The sequence below is a fragment of the Chlamydomonas reinhardtii genome, chromosome 10, assembly GCF_000002595.2.
Source record: "Chlamydomonas reinhardtii strain CC-503 cw92 mt+ chromosome 10, whole genome shotgun sequence".
NCBI lineage: Eukaryota > Viridiplantae > Chlorophyta > Chlorophyceae > Chlamydomonadales > Chlamydomonadaceae > Chlamydomonas > Chlamydomonas reinhardtii.
The window spans coordinates 5045157-5063727 of NC_057013.1; the positions used below are offsets into that span (position 1 = coordinate 5045157).

Genomic DNA, 18571 nt, shown 5'->3' on the forward strand with positions numbered 1-18571 from the left:
AACCTGGATTCCCTGTCACGCCCCTCCGGACAAAACACTGTGCATAGGTATAGTGACACAGACTGCAGTCCTGTGACAAGGTCTGCAAACCTGCCTTGCACGGTGCTCAACTGATGCCGAGGCGCGGGAAGTGCGCTCAACAAGAGCAGTCTGCTACGCTTGACGGGGAAGCTGCAACATGATATCATTCTAGAAGCTCTGTCAGGCCTAGCGGCTTGGTTGCGGAGCAAAGCGCGGTCGTGTGGCATCTCTCCGAGCACAGCACGCTGCCCGCAGGTTCAGACGCTGCCCGACACGATGGCGTCTCAGCCCAGCATTACCGCCGAGCAGATAGATGCACTGATGGACGTGCTGGCAAACAGCATCAACCGGGAAACTGCGACGTCGCTCCTGCGCTCGACGGGAGGCAGCGTGGAGGCCGCTGTTGCGGCCCATTTCGCGGGTGGCGCAAGCGCGGGTGCGGGGGCCCAAGGCGCAGATGTGGGGCCCAGCGGGTCGGGTGCAGGCGCGGCAGACCCGCTTTCCAGCCTGAGGTCTATGCTGGGAGCCACGCCAACCGACTCTCAGCTGCGGGAGCTTCTACGCATGTGAGCGCTCGCCTAAGCGTGCGGTGCCTGGTGCATAGCCGCGTGCTTGCTGCTACCTCTTTGGGGTTACAGCCCGGAAGCTAAAAGCTGGGAGCAATCTAGTCTGAGGTGGTGTGTAGAGTCGTGCTGTGTGGGGTTTGACCGGTAGTACCATGCTGCCGTCTGGGTTGGGGCATGGATGGGAGCAACCGCCGCCGGCAGGCCCGGACAGGCCCGGACACCGCCTGAGCCGCGCTGCCACGTCAGCGCGCGTGGCCTTGTCGCGCCCGTACACGCCCTCAGCGGCCCGTGACTCCCCGTTGGCACTCCACTCCTCACACTTGCCCTGACGCACCAAAGCATGCGACGGCTGCCTTTGGCTGATGTGGGTCGGGCGCCGCAGGCACCGCGGCTCCGTGGAGGCCGCCCTGGACGCCTACCTTGACGACCCCAGCGCTGGGCTGCCTCTGCCGGCCGCTCGGGGGCGGCGTGGCGGCGCAGCGGGGGCGGCAGGTGGGTGCCGGGGGGCCCGGGACCGTCCCGGCGTTGCATATTCCCGCTGAGGGCCGGGTGGCGGGTGCCTCCATGCAAGGAGGCCGTAGCGCTCTAATCTAGCATCTCGGACTCTCACGCCTCAGTCCTGACCGTGCTGTGTCTGGGTCTGTGCTGGCACAGGCACTCGGCTGGGCGGGCGCGAGCCCATTGAACTCACAGACGACAGCTCGGAAGGCAACGCGGGCCAGCGGCCTCGCCGGCAGCAACAGCAGCAACAGCAGCAACAGCAGCAGCCTCGCCAACAACAGCCGCAGCCGCAGCAGCAGCCACAGGCACAGGCGCAGCCACAGGCACAAGCGGGGCCCAGTCAGGCCCGCACCAAAGGCCAGGCGGCGCGTGGCGGACAGGGCCGGCGGGGCCCTGCCAGAGCTCCCGCCGCCGCCCCGGCAGCAGGCCGTGGATCGTTGGCGGCGGCAGCCGTGGCGGCGGGACGGGCCGCCGGGCGCAGTGCTGGTCGCGGCAGGGGAGGGGGTGCTCGTACCATGCTGTGCACTGGCAGCGGCCCGGAGGACACGTCGTCAAGCGACGACTCGACCTCGTCCAGCGAGGAGGAGCAGGAGCGGCAGGTGGCGGCTGCGGACAGCAGTGATGACGAGACGTCGTCCTCGAGCGATGAGGGCATTGACTTTGAGGCCGCAATGCGCCGGACGCTCGCGGCGGCGGCAGGGACAGCTGGAGCGGCGGGGGCAGCTGGGGCAGCGAACGGCGCAGGCGCGGCGGGAGCTGCGGGCCCGTCTCAGCCGGCTGCTGCTGGGTCCGGGGCGGCGGCGGCGGCTGCAGGCGGCAGTGGTGGCGGCGGCGGCGGCGACCTGCGGCCCCTGATGGATGGCGACATGCTGGCTCGATCCAAGGTGGGTGCTGTGTTGCTAGGCATGGCGTGTGTCGGGGTGCTCCGGAGGCGTGTAATGAGCATCTGCTAAAAGCCCTGTCGCACCATCCCACCACCACCGGAACGCCTTTCACACAATGTGGCCCCAGCTTACACAACCCACAACCCGCAACCCCGACCCCTCGCTCCCCTCGCTTCGACACGCGCAGCGCCGTCAGGGTCCGCTCCCCGCCACGACTGCGCTGCCGCTGCCGGAGCACCGCCAGCCCAGCGGGCGGCTCTTCGTTGCAGACCAGGACGCCGTGCCGCACGGCCGTGTCCCGCCGCCGCGGCCGCTAAGCGACTTCCTTGGGACACCGCCGCCGGGCCCCGCCGGCGCCGCGGCCCGCGGCAAGGCAGCTGCCGCCGCCGGCGCCCCCAGTGCCGGCGGCCTGGCGTCGCCGGCGCTGCTGCTGGGCGAGGTGGCGGTGCCGCTGGAGGCGGCGACGGCGCCTGCGTTTGACGACGCGGCTCACGACATGCTGCCGGCGGAGGTGACACTGGCGCTGGTGGACAAGGCCATGGCCTGGCTGCAGCAGGTGCGTGTGTGTGTGTGTGTGTGTGTGTGTGTGTGTGTGTGCGTGTGTGTGTGTGTGCGTGTGCGTGTGTGTGTGTGTGTGTGTGTGTGTGTGTGTGTGTTGGGGGTGGGGGTGTAAAATAGCAGCCCCAACTAAACCTAACCAAGCCAAACTAGCGGAGCACAGGGCAAGCGGTTATACTTGGGGGGGGGGTGTTTTGTCGATAACACCAGGCCTTTGTGGGATTGGCTCTGTGACGTTGTGCTCTCTGCATGTTTAGCGACGCCTGTGGCTGGAGCTGGCGGGGTGCACAGGTCTTGCGGCACGTGGGGCCCAGTTGTATGGCAGACTTAGTAATGTGTGGCCTTGATGCTCCTCCCCCCGCCGGCGCCTCTGAACAGGGCAAGCTCTCGACCGCCAACGTGGCAGCGGGGGCGGGCGCAGCAGCGGGAGCAGCAGCCAACCAGGCCCGCGGCAAGGCCGCGAAGAAGGCGGCGGCGATGGTGGCGGCGGTGGCGGCGTCGGGCGTCAACGCGACGTGCGGCAGCAGCCTTGCCTGGTGGATTGAGTGGGTGCCCTGCCCGGGCAAGCCGGAGGGGGAGCCGCGAATGGCGCTGTACGTGTCTGACGAGGCGTTCATCAAGGAGGCACTGGCCGCCTACCCCGTGAGTTTTGGGTGTGTGTATGAGCTTGGGTGTTGTGCAGGCTGTTGAGGTTGATTCACATGATTGTGACACAGCGCCTGTGCCATGATTTGGTGTATGAGTTCGTGAGCTGCAGCTACGAGATGCTGGAGGTTTGGGCAGGTTGTGGGCACGGAGGGGGGGCACCATCAAGGGGCTCTGTCGGCTGTCCGTCTCAGCAACTGGCGTGGCGTGGCAGGCGTTGTGTGGCTGTGGCGTCACCCAGTAGCCAGCAGCCACCTGTCATGCACTCATGTTGGGTTGACCTTTCCGTCCGTGCGTGCCGCAGACCGCCACGGGGCTGCGCTGCGGCCCCCGCGGCCCGCCCAAGACGCACGTGCGGCTGCTGGCCACGCCGCGTGGCTGCGCGCTGGAGCGGCTGCTGCCGCTGTACGCACGGGAGCCCACGCTGCTGTCGCACCTGGTGCACGTGAGTAGGGCGGTGGTGGCAGGGCTGGCAGGAGGGCCGAGGGGGTGGCGGGAGGACCGAGCGAGGGAGGAACACATAAATGGCCATGCTCATGCGACATTGCAACGTGCAACCGCCCGATTGGACAGCCATGTGTCGGGTGCTTACTGAGTACCGTATAAACACCCACACGTGTGCTCGCTAACCAACATGTGCGCTCACGCACGCACACACGTGCACACGCAGGCCTCGCGCGGGCCGCTGGTGCTTGCCAACGTGAAGCTGCAGGGCCCGGGGCTGGACGAGGCGGCAGGCGGGGTGGTGCTCAAGGCCGACGTGCTGGACGAGGCCACCAGGCGCCAGCTGCCGCTGCGGACCCTGTTCTCGGGGGGCGGCGCGGCAGCTGGTGGCGGCGACGGCAGCAGCAGTAGCAGCGGCGGTGACGACTCCGACAGCTCGGATGAGGAGGGGTCGGAGGGTGAGGCATCGGAGGATGACGATGCGGAGGAGTCGGGTGCGGATGATGAGCTAGCCGCGGCAGCCGGGGCGGGCCGGGGCGGCGGCGGCAACAAGCGCAAGCGTACGCCGTCGGCAAAGGCCTCGGCAGCCAAGAGCGCTGGGGGCAAGGGCGGCAAAAAGAAGGCTGCGACCGCAGCGGCTCGAAAGGGCGCCGCGGGCGCCGCCCCGCCCCGGAAGAAGGCCAAAACGGAGCCCGCAGCTGCGGCCAAGCCGGCTGCGAAAGCCAAGCCGAACAAAGCTGCGGCGGCTGGGGCAAGGGCCGGGAAGGCGGCCGCCGCAAAGCCGCCGCTGGCTCCGGCCCAGCCGCAGCCGCAGCAGCAACAGCTCAACGGCTGGGCCGCTCCCGGGGCTGCGGCGGCAGCTGCGGCGGGTGGCAAGCAGCAGGCCGGCGGGGGCCCCAAGCGCTACACACTGCATCTGCAGTTCTTCGTGGATGAGGCGGTCATCCAGGTGGGTGGTGCGCCCGGTGCCGTGGAGAGTGCCAAGAGCTTATCAACGCATGGCACATTGTGCGCACGAAAGCCTGTCTGGTTTGCGGTTGTGCATGCCATTGAGTTACCGTTTGCCGCTGCCCAAGCATGGGCTTGCCATGCACTTGCATACCTCTGGTTGTAAAGTCCTTAAATTCTCTATCGCCGCCTGCTTGCTGCCCCTCTCTCCCTCTCTCTGCAGGCCGCGGCGCCGCCGGCCCACGTCAAGGACGGCTCGGTGCACGGCGAGGCGCAGCGCAAGGTCGGCGCGCGCGGCGGCGGCCCCGGCGGCGCGGGCTACAACCGCAAGGCGGCGGAGCTGCTGACGTGCGTGATCCACGTGCTGCTGGAGCACGGCCGGGGGCTGTTCGGTGAGGCAGGGGTGCTGGGTGCGGTGGTGGGAATGGTCACGAGGGCGTGCGGCGCAGGGCGGGCTTCGGCAGCTGCGCGAACCATGGAGTTGTGGCCATTAGCAGCGGGTGCCATCAGCCGATTTTTCATCTTCCCAAATCAATGTGTGCATGTCTGTTTCGCTCGCAGTGGGGCCGGACTGTGACGGCTACATCAACACCAATGACACGGACGCGGGGCCTAGGTCGGGCACCGCGGGCACGTCGGGCGCAGCCGGGCCCAGCGGCGGGGGCCCCAGTGGCGGCGGGGCAGCGGGCGGCTCGCGGCGGGGCCGTAGCACCTCAGTAGCAGGTGGGAGGTGGGGGCGCCGTAACGGGGTACTGGATGTTGGCTGAATTCCCACGCTGTTCTGTTGTTGCGTGCGGCTGTGACTGGCAGCGCGTTGGGCCGGCCTCCCAAACCTCCGCTGTCTTCGCTCCCTGGCAGGGGCCTCCGGAAGCGCACCGCCGAGCCGGTCGCCGAGCGCCGGGCCGGAAGACAATGGCGCAGAGGAGGAGGACGAGCCGGTGCGTGCTCATCCAGGGGTGGGGCGCGGAGCTAAAGGCCGTGTCTCTTAGCAGTAGGGATGTTCAGGTAATGGACCGGTGACTGCGCATGCTGCTTACTTCCCGGTTGGCTTCGCAACCCCTCAGTGTTATATGTTCACCGCTACTGTTGACAGATATGTAGCGCCTCCCTCTTCGTTCATCTTTTGCCGCGTCTCGCCCCCCCCCTTCACCTCGTAAACTTAATGCATGTAACCCCCCGCTCCCTCCCGCCGTAACAGTTCACGGACCTGGAGGCGCTGTTGGACTCCATACAGCCGCCGCCCGAGCTGCCGCAGGTGTGTGTCTTTCCGTGTGTGTGTGGGGGGGGGGGGTTAACGTTGAACCAATCCCGTAAGGGAGCAGTGGGTATCTTTGTGTGGGTGTGTGGGTGTGTGTGTGGGTGTGTGTGTGGGGTTGTAAATACCAGCCCAAACTAAACCCAACCAAGTTAAACTGCGGTTGGGGATGGAGTGGCTGGGCGCGGCGTTGGCCCGGCGATGCAGCTGAAGCCCTCGTGGAGTTTGGGTGGACGGTCGCCAAACAGGTGGTATGTGCACCGTATGGGTGGCTGATGCTTGTCCCGACGGGCATTCTTCCTGCAAGCGCTGCGCCTGCCACTTACTTACATCGCCTGCCGGCCGGTGTGTGCGTGCCGCTCGTGTCGCTCGGCCTGTCATTGGTTCGCCCTCCCCTCCCGTGGCTACAACTTCGCTTCTTCTTCATCCGCCATGAAATGTAACGCCTCCCTGCCAGGCCGTGCCGCCTCCCAGCGTGTTGGCGCACCCCAAGCCCTTCCAGCTGCGCGGGCTGGAGTGGATGCTGCGGCGCGAGCGGCGCGGCGACGCCGTGGGGCGCTCGCTGCTGCTGCTGCACCCCGCCTGGGCGCAGGTGGTGCTGGGCAGCTGCGGCCTGGTGCTGCAGGTGATGGCGGGGCGGGGTGGACGGGGTGGGATGGGCGGGAGGGGCGGGAGGGGCGGGAGGGGCGGGAGGGGCGAGGGGCGGGATGGGGCGGAGAGGGGCGGGGCGGGGCGGGGCGGGGCGGGGCGGGGCGGGAGCGGCAGGGAGGGAGAGAAGCACGGGCGGTGCCGACTGTCATACTCCTTGCCTGTGTAGTCAACCACGCAAACCCCCTGCTGCAGGTGCACCGCCTGGCGCCCGCCTACGTGTCGGCCGACTTCTTCCCAGCGCCCGTGGGCGGCACCTGCGGCGGCTTCCTGTGCGACGAGGTGAGCGGGGTGGGGTGGTGCGGGGTGGGTAGGCGGAACCAAAGCCAAACATGAGCCTGCCCCCAAACCCCAGGCCCCAAGTTCCACACGCTGAACCCCAATGCACCCTCAAACCACCACGCCGCCCCGCCCTCCCGCGCCCTCCCCCGCCCTCCCCGGTCCTACCCCTCCAGATGGGCCTGGGCAAGTCGCTCCAGACCATCATGCTCATCGTGTCCAACCCGCCGCCCCCCGACTGGACGCACACGCCCGTGTCTGTGCGGGAGCGGCTGCAGCACCACTACTTCCGCGCGGCGCCCGGGCCCCTCAGCGCACTCATGGACGACCCCCACGGCGACCCCGCTGCCATCAAGACCACGCTGCTGGTCACCCCCGCCAACCTACAGGTGCGGGCAGACAGGCCTGCAGCCCACACGAAAACACGCACACACACACACACGTACACACACACCTGCACAAACGCGCACAGCAAGGACGTGGACACGTTAATTTGATGTGTATTTGGACACGCAGGAGCAATGGATTGAGGAGATGCGGAAGCACCTGCAGGAGCACACGCTCACGTGGTGCGTGGGCGCGTGCGTGGCCGGGTCTGCGCATGCCGGCATGTGGCAGCATAGGGCTGTGCGCCGAGATGCTTGGCGAGACGCAACGCTCCGCGTTTGGGTGATCCGTATCCAGCGCAACTGACAAGCATCCGCATGCCGCGTGTCCACCTCACGGGGGACCGGGGACCAGGTCGGGGAACCGATTCGGGAGCCCCGTGGCCCGCGCACATTATTTCAGAATGCGCCCAGGGTTTGCGCCTAGGGATTGCGCCCAGGGGTTGCGCCCACGTCTTTGCTACTTGGAGAAGCAGTCGGCGCCCCCGATGCACGCATGCATACTTTGTCATACCCCGCTGCTGTGTGTCGTTGTACGACCTCTACCCCATTCCAAATATTTCAGGGGTTGGAATGCCGCGCGACTGATAGGCCCTGTTGGGCCAGAGCTTTTGGGGTCATTCTAGTTCGCGGCATTGTGCAAGCACGCCGATGCCCACGCGCATACGCACACACACACACACACACACACACACACACACACACACACACACACACACACACACACACACACACACACGCACACGCGCACACACACACACACACACACACGCACACGCACACGCACACGTACACGCACAGGGCCACCTACAAGGGCTATAAGGACTCCACCGCCGGCATGGGCGCCGCGCTGCCCTCCGGTCTGCTGCCGCCCGCCATGGCGCACGGCGACAACGGATTCCTGGTGGGTCGTGTGGCGTGTGTGTGTGTGTGTGTGTGTATGTGTAGTTTCTCTGTGTGTGTGTGTGTTTGTTTGTGTGCCTATTGCATATGTACACGCGCGGGGGCTGTCGATCATACGCCTGCCGACCCCGTACGTGCCGCGGCCCATCCCTGACTTCCTCCCCCTGCCTCCTGCTGTACCAATGTGCCTGGCTGACCCTCCCCCCATCTGTACCATTGCTCCTGGCTACGCCCTCTCGTCTTATTTAACATGCATGGACCCCCCCCGCCCGTGCAGGTGCCTGTTCACCAGTGCGACGTGGTGTTGGTGTCGTACGAGGTCCTGCGCAAGGAGCTGACGCTGGCGGGTGAGCGGAGGAGGAGAAGGAGGAGGAGGAGGAGCAGGAGGAGGAGCAGGAGCAGGAGGAGCAGGAGGAGGGCCTGTGTTTGAGGCGGGCGGCCCAGGGGCAGAAGCAGGGCCTGCGGAAGGGGTCTGGGAGCGGTCTGGGGGCGGGCTGCCGGCGGTCCGGTCACGTGCTGCCCGGCTGCTTCTTCCCCTCGTGCCACCTCCACAGCGCATCAGCCCGCCCGCCCGCCCATCCATCCGCCCGTGCCCTGAACTCCCCCTCCTCCATCTCCCAACACCACAACTTCCTCCCCACCGCTCTGCTGGCGCAGGCAGCTCCAAGGCCGCGACGCGGCTGCTGCCCCGCCTGGGCTTCTGGCGCATCGTGCTGGACGAGGCGCAGCTGGTGGCCAACAGCAACAGCGTGGCGGCCGAGGTGGTGTCCAGCCTGTACCGGCGGCACGCATGGGTGGTCACAGGTGGGGCGCAGGCGCTAGAGCGGGGCGTGGCGGGGTGGGGGATTGGGGGCGCCAGCGAGGGCAATGGGTCGAGTTTGTGGGCAGGGGAACGGGTTCGCAGTCATAGCTCACTGTTGCTCTTTGAACGCTGCACCGCGCCCGCTCCTCGCACACGCCTGTCCTCCGCCCAGGCACGCCCATCTCCGCCAACGTGAACGAGGTCCAGAGCCTTTGCGAGTTCCTCTCCTACGAACCCTACTACCACGGACCCGTGTGGCGGCACCTGCTCGCGCAGCCCTTCGCAGCGCGCAGCCGAGCCGGCGTGGCGACCTTCAGGTGTGGGTGTGGGTGTGTATGCGTGTGTGTGTGGATGTGTGGGTGCGTGCATGCGTGCGTGCGTGCGTGCGTTACAGCACTGCCAGCTAGCTATCAGGCATACCGTAGTGGCCGCATGACCTTGCATGATGCTGTGGCTATGCGTCGTGCGCTGCCTCTTGACGAGCTTGTCACGGCCCGCGGCAGCCGCCTTCTGCCTGTGTTTGTGCCTGTACGACACGTCAGCAGCCGGGTGCATGGCCCTGCATGGCGTGCTGCTGCGGCGTGGGAAGTAAGGGGAGATGGAGTGGAGGTCAAGTCGGCGTGGCTTTGAAGTTGTATGCGTCGTGTGCGCTGCGCCTTGACGTCCTCACCGCGGCTCGCCTTCTGCCGCCTTCTGCCTGTTGTTGCGCTGATGCGGTGTCGCAGGGCGCTACTACGCGGCGTGATGCTGCGGCGCAGCAAGGCGGCGGTGGAGAGCCAGCTGGCGCTGCCACCCTGCCTGACAGAGGTGCGGCGGTGCAGGGTACCATAAGAGGGGTGCGCGAACGGTTGTATGCCGGGCGGAGCATATGGGGGGGGGCGGCGGCGTCTACGGCATACCAAGGTCGGGACTCAGGACCAGTTTGCAAACCGGCTGAGTCAAACCGGCACACGAGCGCGGCTAAGTTCATTCCTGTTCCCGCATCGCCCCGCGCCGCTGCTGTCCCTGGCTACGCCTTCACTCCTTAATAATAATCATGCATGTAACCCCGCTGCTGAGTTCAATCCTGTTCCCGCATCGCCCCGCCCCCCTGTCAGGACCTGGTGGTGGAGCTGAGCGGCGTGGAGCGGGCGTTCTACGACGTGCTCAAGGTAGGTGCGGGTGTGCGCATGCGTGACTGAAGGCGTGGCTGCATGCGTCACTGTCTGGCTACTAGTTTGCTGGAGAATGCAGGGGAACAAAGGGGCCGCTCCTGTGCATGCGAGGGAGGCGTGCGAGCGGCAACTGCCTAGCTGCTATGGCCCGACCCCCGCTTGTGGCCCGGCCACACCCCCACACGCAGGGGCGCTACATGGCCACACTCAACACCATGCGCACCACCGAGGGAGCAGCCGGAGCCAACGGCGGGGGCGGTGCGGACAGCGATGACGGAGGAGGCGGTGCCCGCGGCGGCCGGCGGGGCCGCGGGCGCGGGCGCGGCCGCGGCCGCGGCCGCGGTGAGGACGGCAGCCGCCGTGCTGCTACCAGGTGTGTGTGTGTGTGTGTGTGTGTGTGTGTGTGTGTGTGTGTGTGTGTGTGTGTGTGTGTGTGTGTGTGTGTGTGTGCTCGTGGGTGCGTGCGGGCTGATGCCGCTTGCACATTGCGTGGATGATTCATACACGGCACTCGTTGTGCTGGGCCCCCTGCCTGTATTTGCTTCCATGCAACGACCCACAATCCTCCTCCACGGCCACCGTGCACAGCGCCTCCCACCGCGCACTGGCAGCGCTGGTCAAGCTGCGGCAGAGCTGCTGCCACCCCGAGCTGGCGCGCCGCGAGGCCGACCTCAGCGGCGGTGCGGCCGGAGGGGGCGGCGCTGGGGCCGACGGCGAGGGCGAGGCCGGCGGGGGCGGCGGTGCGCGCGGCGGCCGCTCCGGGCGCGGCGGGCGCGGCGGCGGCGGCGGGCGGCAGCAGCGCCAGAGCATGCGGCAGATCATGGCGCGGCTGGTGTCGGAGGCGTATTCCGCGTATGACCAGGTGCGGGGGCTGAGTGTGTGTGGGGTGCGTGTGTGTGGGTGTGTGCGGCGAGCGTGTCGTGTGTGGAGTGTGGCTGGTGAACCCTTTAGTCCGTGTGGCGCCATGTTTGTGCACATGCCACGGCTCGCACTTACGGTAGGTCTGGGGATTGGAGTTGTCACCCGCCGCTCTAACCCTAAGGATTGCTGCCGCTCTGCTGCCGCTGCCGCCCAGGTGGTGGCCAACCTGTACTCAGCCCGGCTGCTGGTGGCGGCGCTGCAAGACAGCAGCGGCAAGGGTGAGGCCGCGTAGCTTTGCGCCTGCGGCCTAGGTGCCATGCCGTATCGTGTCGTGTCGTGCCGTGTTGGGCGGAGGGGCCATACGGTGTATGGGCTTGCGGATGCTGTCCACTGCGCATGGCCGCGCGGTATGTGCCCGGTATCAAGTGGGATCTTATTCAAGTTCATGCGATCAAAGGGTGAACCGCCCCCTTGACAATGCCCTGCACGCAGCTGAGGAGCTGACACCCGAGGCTGTGGCCGAGTATGCGGAGCGGCGACAGAAGCAGATGCAGCCGCAGGACGCCGCGGCCGCTGCTGCGGGCGGCGCCGGCGCCTCCACGTCGGGGGCCGCTGGGGCAGCAGCAGGTGCAGCTGCAGCCGCCGCTCCAGCTGAGGCTGACGCCGCCGCCGCTGATGCTGGCGGCGATGGCGCGGCCGGCCCTTCGGCGCCTGCCGCCGCCGCTGCTGCTACCGAGGGTGCCCAGGCACCGCAAGCGGAAGCCGTGGCCGCCGCCAGTGGCGGCGCTACTGCCACTGATGACGCGACCGAGGATGCGGCGAGTACGGGCGGCGGCGCGCTGGCGGCTCTGGTGACGCAGCTGCAGCAGACGTGCAAATTGGTCAGCACCACTGATCTGCTCTTCCAGGTGGGTGGGTGCGGATGCGGATGCAAGGAATTGCACGTATACGAGTTGGGTCGGCAGGCCCTCCATCTCCATCTGTACCTGAGAGGCCTGAACGTGTCTCGTGATCTCGTACCGTACGCGCCGCCACTCCCACACACGCCGCCACCGCCGCGCACCCACAGGTCAAGGCCCGCGGCAGTGACGGCTCCATCCTGTGGGAGCACACCGGCCAGACGGCCGCGTTCGGCGGCGCGGTGGGCGGCACCGCCTCCGTGGCGCCGGTACTGGCTGAGGAGCAGGCGAGAGACCGCAAGTGAGTACAGTGGCAGCAGATGACTAGCTGAGGCATGTGGGTCCGCCACGTGTGCGCCACATTTGTCACCGGCTGCATCAGTCCTGACGCGCTGACGCGCTCCCCATCCCACCTCCGCCATCACCACCGCCGCCGCTTCCAACAACAGGCGGCGCTGGCAGCGGCTAGTGCTGGATGCGCTCACGTTGCGGTCCTACCTGGCGTGCCTGCAGGTGGGCGGCATCATTGGGTGTTTTAGGCGGGGTTTAAGTCTTAACCAATCCCGTAAGGAAACAATCGCGCTGCCAGGGGAAGCGGGTGACATAGGCGGGGATGGTGTTCATGGTCGCCACCTTCAGGAGGACATGGTGGTGGTGCGACGCATGCGCATGGGACCCTGGCGGTCGTCGTGCATTCGACCTCCACACCCTCTTTCCTGCCCTCTCTCGTACCTCCACCTCCACCTCCACCCCTACCTCCACCTCCACCTGCACCTGCACCTGCACCCCCGTCAGTAATTTCTCTCGTCTGTGTGCAGGCGCCCATGGGCACATTGGCGCTGCTGGGTGCGCAGGCCCGCGGCCGCCACCTCGCGGCGCAGGCGGTGGAGGCGCACGAGAAGGCGGTGGTGGCGGCGGAGAAGCTGCAGCACCGCAAAGACCTGCACGCGGCCGCCGTGGAGGCGGCGGCGGTCGCCAAGGCGCAGTTGGATTCGGCGGCCGAGGCTGGCATGGACCCCAGTTCTCTGGGAGGCGGCGGCGCGGCGGGTGCGGAGGCGGCGGGGTCGCAGCAGCCCGCCGCCGCTGCGAACGGCGGGCGGGCGAGCAAGCGGCAGCGCACGAACGCGCGCGGCGGCGGAAAGGGCAAGGGCAAGGACGGGGAGCCCGCAGCCGCCCTGTCGTTGCAGGAGGAGTGCGTGCGGCTGGCGGACAGGGTGAAGGTCATGGCGCGCTGCGAGCAGGAGGCGGAGGAGGCGCTGGAGTCGGCAAAGACGGGTGTGGAGGTCGCGGAGGCGGAGGCGGCGCAGGGCGCGGCGGAGGCGGTCGCCGCCACGGCTGAGGCGGCGCCGGAGGTGGCGGCGGCGGCCGCCAAGATCACCGCCCTGAACGACGCAATCAACAGGCGCCGGGAGGAGCTGGGCCTGGGGTCGCAGGAGGTGTGGCTGATGGATGCGGAGCTGAGGCGAAGCATCCGCGTGCCGCGTGGCGGCGCCATGGGTGGCGGCGGCGCCGCCGGCTCGGCGGCGGCTGGGGCGGATGGGCAGGTGTACGGCAGCGGCAGCGAGGACGAGTGGGACTCGGATGAGGAGGTGCCACGGCGCAGGTAGGTGGGGGGCTTGCAGCGCGTGAGCGTATGGGCGGCGGGTCTGTGTGTGGTTGCTGGTTCAAGCGAACACGTGGATTACCCGCGTACGGTACCTACCTGTCCCGCGCGCATCCCATGATTCCCATCCCATTTGTGTGGTAAGCTCGTGGGCTGCAGTGGTGTATCAGAGCTCGTGCTTGCTTGCCCGCCTCATGCCCGCGCGATCCGGTCATGGCGGATCCGTGCAGGCGCTCCGGCCTGGTCGGCGGCCGCCGTGGCGGCGGCGGTGCCGGCGGTGCCGGCGGCGGCACCACCAAGCTGGATGGCATGCTCATAGCGCTGGGCGGCACCGCCTTCCAGGAGACACTGTACAGGTGCGTGGGCGCGCGTGCACGTGCGGGCGCCATGTGGGGGTGGCCGCAAGCGTGGGCGCAAATGACAGGCTGTGGATCGCGATGCCGCTGCGGGCGCTGCCGTCTGTCTAACGTCTTCCTTGCCGGCCTGCCGGCCTCTCGGCATCACAACTACGGTATTCCTGTCCCAACTAAATCACACACGCACACACACAGACGCACGCACACACACACATCCGCATGCGCGCGTTTGCATACCGACAGGGCGGAGCCGGTGGTCCGCGACTTCCAGAAGGCCATGTCGCGGCGCGGCGGCACCGCCGCCAGCCGCCTGAGCGCCGCGGAGGGCGACGTTAAGCGCGGCGTGGGCGCGGTGCGGGAGAAGTACTCGGCCCTCAACCACCTCATCACGCAGCAGGCGGACCTGGGGCTGGCAGGCGATCTGCCCACCGCGGCTGAGGCCGCTGCTGATGCCGCGGCGGCGGCGGCGGAGGGGGCGGAGGCGGGGGCGGAAGGGGGCGGTGGCGGGGGCGAGGACGGTGCGGGGCCTTCGGGAGCGGGCGCGGCGGGTGCGGCGGGTGAGGCAGGGGCAGGAGCTGCGGGGCCGTCGGGGAGCGGCGCGGGGGGCACCGCCGCAACGCTTCCCAACGGCTTGGGGAGAGGCGGCGCGGGCGCCGCAGGCGCGGGCGGCGGCAAGTCGGCTGCTGAGGCGAGGGAGGAGGCGCCGCCGTGCCCCATCTGCCTGGACGTGCCGGACCGCCGCACCATCACAACGTGCGGCCACACCTTCTGCACCGACTGCATCCACGACATCGTGCAGGTACGGTGTACGGTACGGCAGGGTGTGTGCGTGCCTGTGTTTAGTTCAAGCATTGTGTATGAACGCGCTGGCCTCCGTATACCGTATTGCCGCCTAGCCCTGGTAGGCTGCTACCTGTAGCGCCGCCTGGCCTAGCTGGCTAGGCGCTAGGCAACCCGTACACCCTGTATGCCGACAGCTCGCTGTGACATGCCTCGTGCTCCCCTCTTATCTTGTCGCCCACACCTGTGCGCCGCCGCCCTCCCGCCTCCTCGTGTGCAGGGCAAGGGCAGCGCGCCCTGCCCTATCTGCCGCGCGCCCCTGCAGCGAGCCGACCTGATGGACTCAGTGCCTGAGGAGGAGGCGGCGCCCGACCCCGCGGTGAGGCGCGTGGAGGGAGACCGGCAGAGGAGCTGCGGACAGGGGGCATGGGGCATGCCAGGCTGCCAGGCTTAGGCATAGAGCACGTTTTGTGAGGGGTGGAATTGCGGATGGGCTGAGGTGTAAGGGGTGTTGTTGCTCGCCCCTGCCGTGGTCACAGGAGCTGGAAGCGCTGCGGATGGTGGCGGCACGAGCGGCTCGGGACGGGCGGCAGGGCGACAACGCCGAGTACGGAGCAAAGGTGGGCGGCTGAGGCAGCTAACAGCATCGCGCAGCCGCACAAAGAGGCGTGGAAGGGGCGCGGGGGGTTCATGAGGTGCTGCAGACATGGACGGCGTTTTGTGGACCTGTGGTGTGGACCTTAGTCTCACCAAGCCCCCGCCACAGGATTGGGTCCTGCACGCGACCTCTCTACACGCGCGTGCGTGCCCGCTCGCATGGGCTTGCTTGAACCACGTCTTAACCACGTCAAACCATCCCAGGCCCTCGCTTTTATCCCATGCCTCTATCCCCGGCCCTGCGCACATTCACCCACAGGTTGCTGCGCTGCTGGCTGAGCTGGGTCGCATGGGCGACGAGGAGCCCGACTCCAAGGCGCTGGTGTTCAGCAGCTGGGGCCGCCTGCTGCGGCTGGTGCACGAGGCGCTGGTGGCCAACGGTGGGGCGGAGCGAGGGAGCGGGGCAGAGCCGGCGACTGGCTGTGGCTAGGCGCCTGGCGGTTGGGGCTTTTTGCTTGGTTGGTTGGTTGGTTGGTTGGGGTCTTTATGTACCGGTGGTAGCGATTGCATATGCGTGCGGTGGTGGCCGCCGTGCCCAACACACGTGGTCGGATGTGCACTCATCACAGGCATCACCTGCGTCAGCCTGGTGGGCGGTAACCCGGAGGCGCGGCAGGCGGCGCTGCAGACGTTCCTACATGACCGGAAGTGCCGCGTGCTGCTCCTCATGAAGGTGAGGGACACAGCAAGCGGCACAACAGCCGTGTCACAGTCGCGCACTCCCCACTTCCGTTGTGTACTGCGTTGCCCTTGATCTGTCGAGCTCTGGCGGTGCTGCGCTGACTTGCCCTACAACCATCGTCTTCTTGTCCATTTCCGCATTGCAGAGCACCAGCGGCGGAGCCGCGGGTAAGAAGGGGATTGGTAACGTAGTTTGGTACGGTGACCATAATTTACCATACTTCAGTTGGGGTACCGTATGTGCGGGATGCAAGTCTAGCCATGGCTGTCTTCTCCAGCGGAGTTCTCTATTTGCAAGCTGCTGCCACTGCCGCCGCACATTATCCCTGCAGGCCTCACACTGACTGTGGCGCACACGGCCTTCATGTTGGAGCCGGCACTCAACCCAGGACTGGAGGTGTGTGTTCGTGCTTGCAGACAGTGCTGCTAGGTGGCTAGGGGCTCTGCGAGCATACACAGCTGCCGCGGCTGCTATAGCTGGCTAGGTTGCTTGTGCGTGTCCCCGCCGGCCGGTTTCATTTCTCATCCATTCCTGCTGCTCACGCACGTGCATGCGCGCTCGCCCACATGCGTGTTTCCACACACACACAGGCCCAGGCGGCGGCCCGCATCTGCCGGCTGGGTCAGGACTGGCCCACACGTGTGGTGCGCATCATCGCCAAGGACACTGTGGAGGAGAGGTGCGTGCCGCCATGTGGCGAGTGTCGCAGCGGCGGTTGCGGCTGCTGTTGCTAGTGAGAGAGACAGAGATATTTTGGTGAACGCTTTGTTATGTCTGCAACCCGGTCGCTGCTGGAGCCAATGTCGAATTTGATGTTCCTTCAACTGTTGGATAAACTATTTACCATATGTCTGCAAACCCGGTCGCTGCTGGAGCCAATGTTGGAGTCGATGCTCCTTTAACTGATGGCGCGCGCATGTGCGTCCTGTTGTCCTCCCATTGCTGCAGGGTGCTGGCGCTTCAGCAGCACAAGCAGCAGCACGGTGAGAGCGGGGGCGGCGGCGCCGGGCCTTCGGGCGCGGCGGGAGGTGCGGCGGGTGCGGCCCCTGGCGGCACGCCCGGAGGCGGCGCCGCGGCTGCGGCGGGTCAGGACACCATGGGCCTCATGACTGAGAATGTCGACAACGGCATTCTTTTCAGGTGGGTGCGTGTCCGATTGAGACAGATGTGTTGGTTGGACGGTGCCCGAACCGGCACAAACATGACGGGAACACCGATTGCATGCATGAAACAATGTATGCTGGGTGGGCAGGGACGGGGAGGAGCAAGGCAACGCCATGAGCATGTCACCCGAGTGCGTGCATGCATGCCTACGTGGTGCGCATGAGGCGCATGGACTGGCCAATGCTGCCGTCTACTGATGACCTGATCCGTGCTCGGCCTGCAGGTTCTTCGATTTTGCCAGCGGCCAGTGACGAGCGGGGCCACAAGCGAGGGAGTGTGCACGGCCTAGCACGGGCGGCGGTAGAAACGTTTGCGGTAGGTCTTGAGTGGTAACCACGTTTGCGGTATTGAGTGGCAACCACGGTGCGCCAGTGGCGCCCGAGCTGTAGTATAATGTTTGCCTCGCTAGGCAGCATGCGCATGCTACTGCTGCCGGTCTTTACCTTGAAGCCTGTTGTTATGCGGCTTGTGCTTGATGTTTGCTGCATACCGGCGTGCAAGCGTACGAGTAGCTATCTTCATGATGAATGAGCGGGATTAGTGCTGTTCTCAAAGTGACACGCTCGGGCCCTGCGGGAGAGCAGGGCTGTGGCCATGCATGGGTGGTTGGCCTGAATTCGCTTATGAGTGCTTACGCGTGCTGTGTAGTAATGCCCATGCGGAACCGAGAAAGCAAGCGAGCACAGCGCTGATAAATGTTTCACGCGTGCTGACCTGCGGCTGGTGTAGCCGCCTGCCTTCGCGCCGCCGGTGTGGGATGCGGTGTGCCTTGCCGCCCTGCCTATCTGCCCTAGGTGTGGGGCTGTGGTCATGGCTGGACTCCAGGGGCGGGGCAGGCTTTGCCGCTTGCACAGTTGATGCGTATAAGTGTGACGGTCATATTTGACTTGGGGGGTCGGTTGCAGAGGGTTGCAGACTTGCAGTCTTATCTTAGCACCGAGAATGTAGCGATTACAGCGAAGGTCAGTCAGTCAACAAAGTAAGGCGGCGGCTGCGGAGCATGCGCGGTGGCGCGCGGCATGCGGCTGACCACCTTACTCGCTGTAACCATGCATGTACGCGGAGGCGGTACAGAGCGAACTAGGCAAGCAGGACAAGCAACTGCGCCTAGCCCAGGCCCTTGCAATCATGTGTCCCGCTCGAGGTCCGGCTCCGCATTTGCCGCCAGTAAGCCTGACGAGTCGCCAGCGGCACGGCACCTTCCCCAGTGCAAGAGCGCCCATGCCCCATTGTTAAACGTTACCGATTGAAGGGACGTTGCAAACACATGTGCCATCCTTCCTCAGTATTGTCCGCCTAGTTGGCCGTCCGACACCTGCCCCAGCGGACAGCTGGGTGGGTGGCACCAATAATAACTACCGCACGTGCCTGACACATGCACCTCTACGGACACCCCGACCACAAGCTACGGCAGCAGTACAAGTTGCTTGCCAGCTACGGCAGATCGAAGCAAGCTGTGGCCGTGCGCTGCGGTAGTAGGAAGGAGCGCGCAAGCGCGCAAGGTGGGGCGAGGCGAGGCGAGGCGAGGTGAGGCAACGTAGGTGAGGAGGTGGGGCGAGGTGAGGCGAGGTTGAG

General features: G+C 66.7%; 1 protein-coding gene across 1 annotated transcript; it reads left to right on the plus strand.

Annotated features, from left to right (window-relative positions):
* Nucleotides 1-79: 79 nt before the first annotated feature.
* Nucleotides 80-18571, plus strand: CHLRE_10g455750v5 (uncharacterized protein). Its single transcript, XM_043067056.1, has 39 exons — nt 80-587; nt 970-1079; nt 1242-1972; nt 2160-2528; nt 2909-3172; nt 3480-3620; nt 3846-4568; nt 4791-4959; nt 5129-5290; nt 5426-5505; nt 5766-5822; nt 6280-6447; nt 6666-6752; nt 6926-7138; nt 7266-7318; nt 7937-8039; nt 8316-8385; nt 8696-8842; nt 9013-9157; nt 9566-9647; nt 9938-9991; nt 10183-10367; nt 10583-10856; nt 11070-11133; nt 11348-11763; nt 11925-12055; nt 12204-12267; nt 12573-13357; nt 13588-13713; nt 13957-14512; nt 14774-14872; nt 15033-15113; nt 15410-15530; nt 15720-15823; nt 15978-15999; nt 16164-16228; nt 16423-16511; nt 16781-16972; nt 17220-18571. Exons 1-39 carry the CDS (start codon nt 298-300, stop codon nt 17245-17247), a joined length of 7620 nt encoding a protein of 2539 aa, XP_042920453.1. The 5' UTR covers nt 80-297; the 3' UTR covers nt 17248-18571.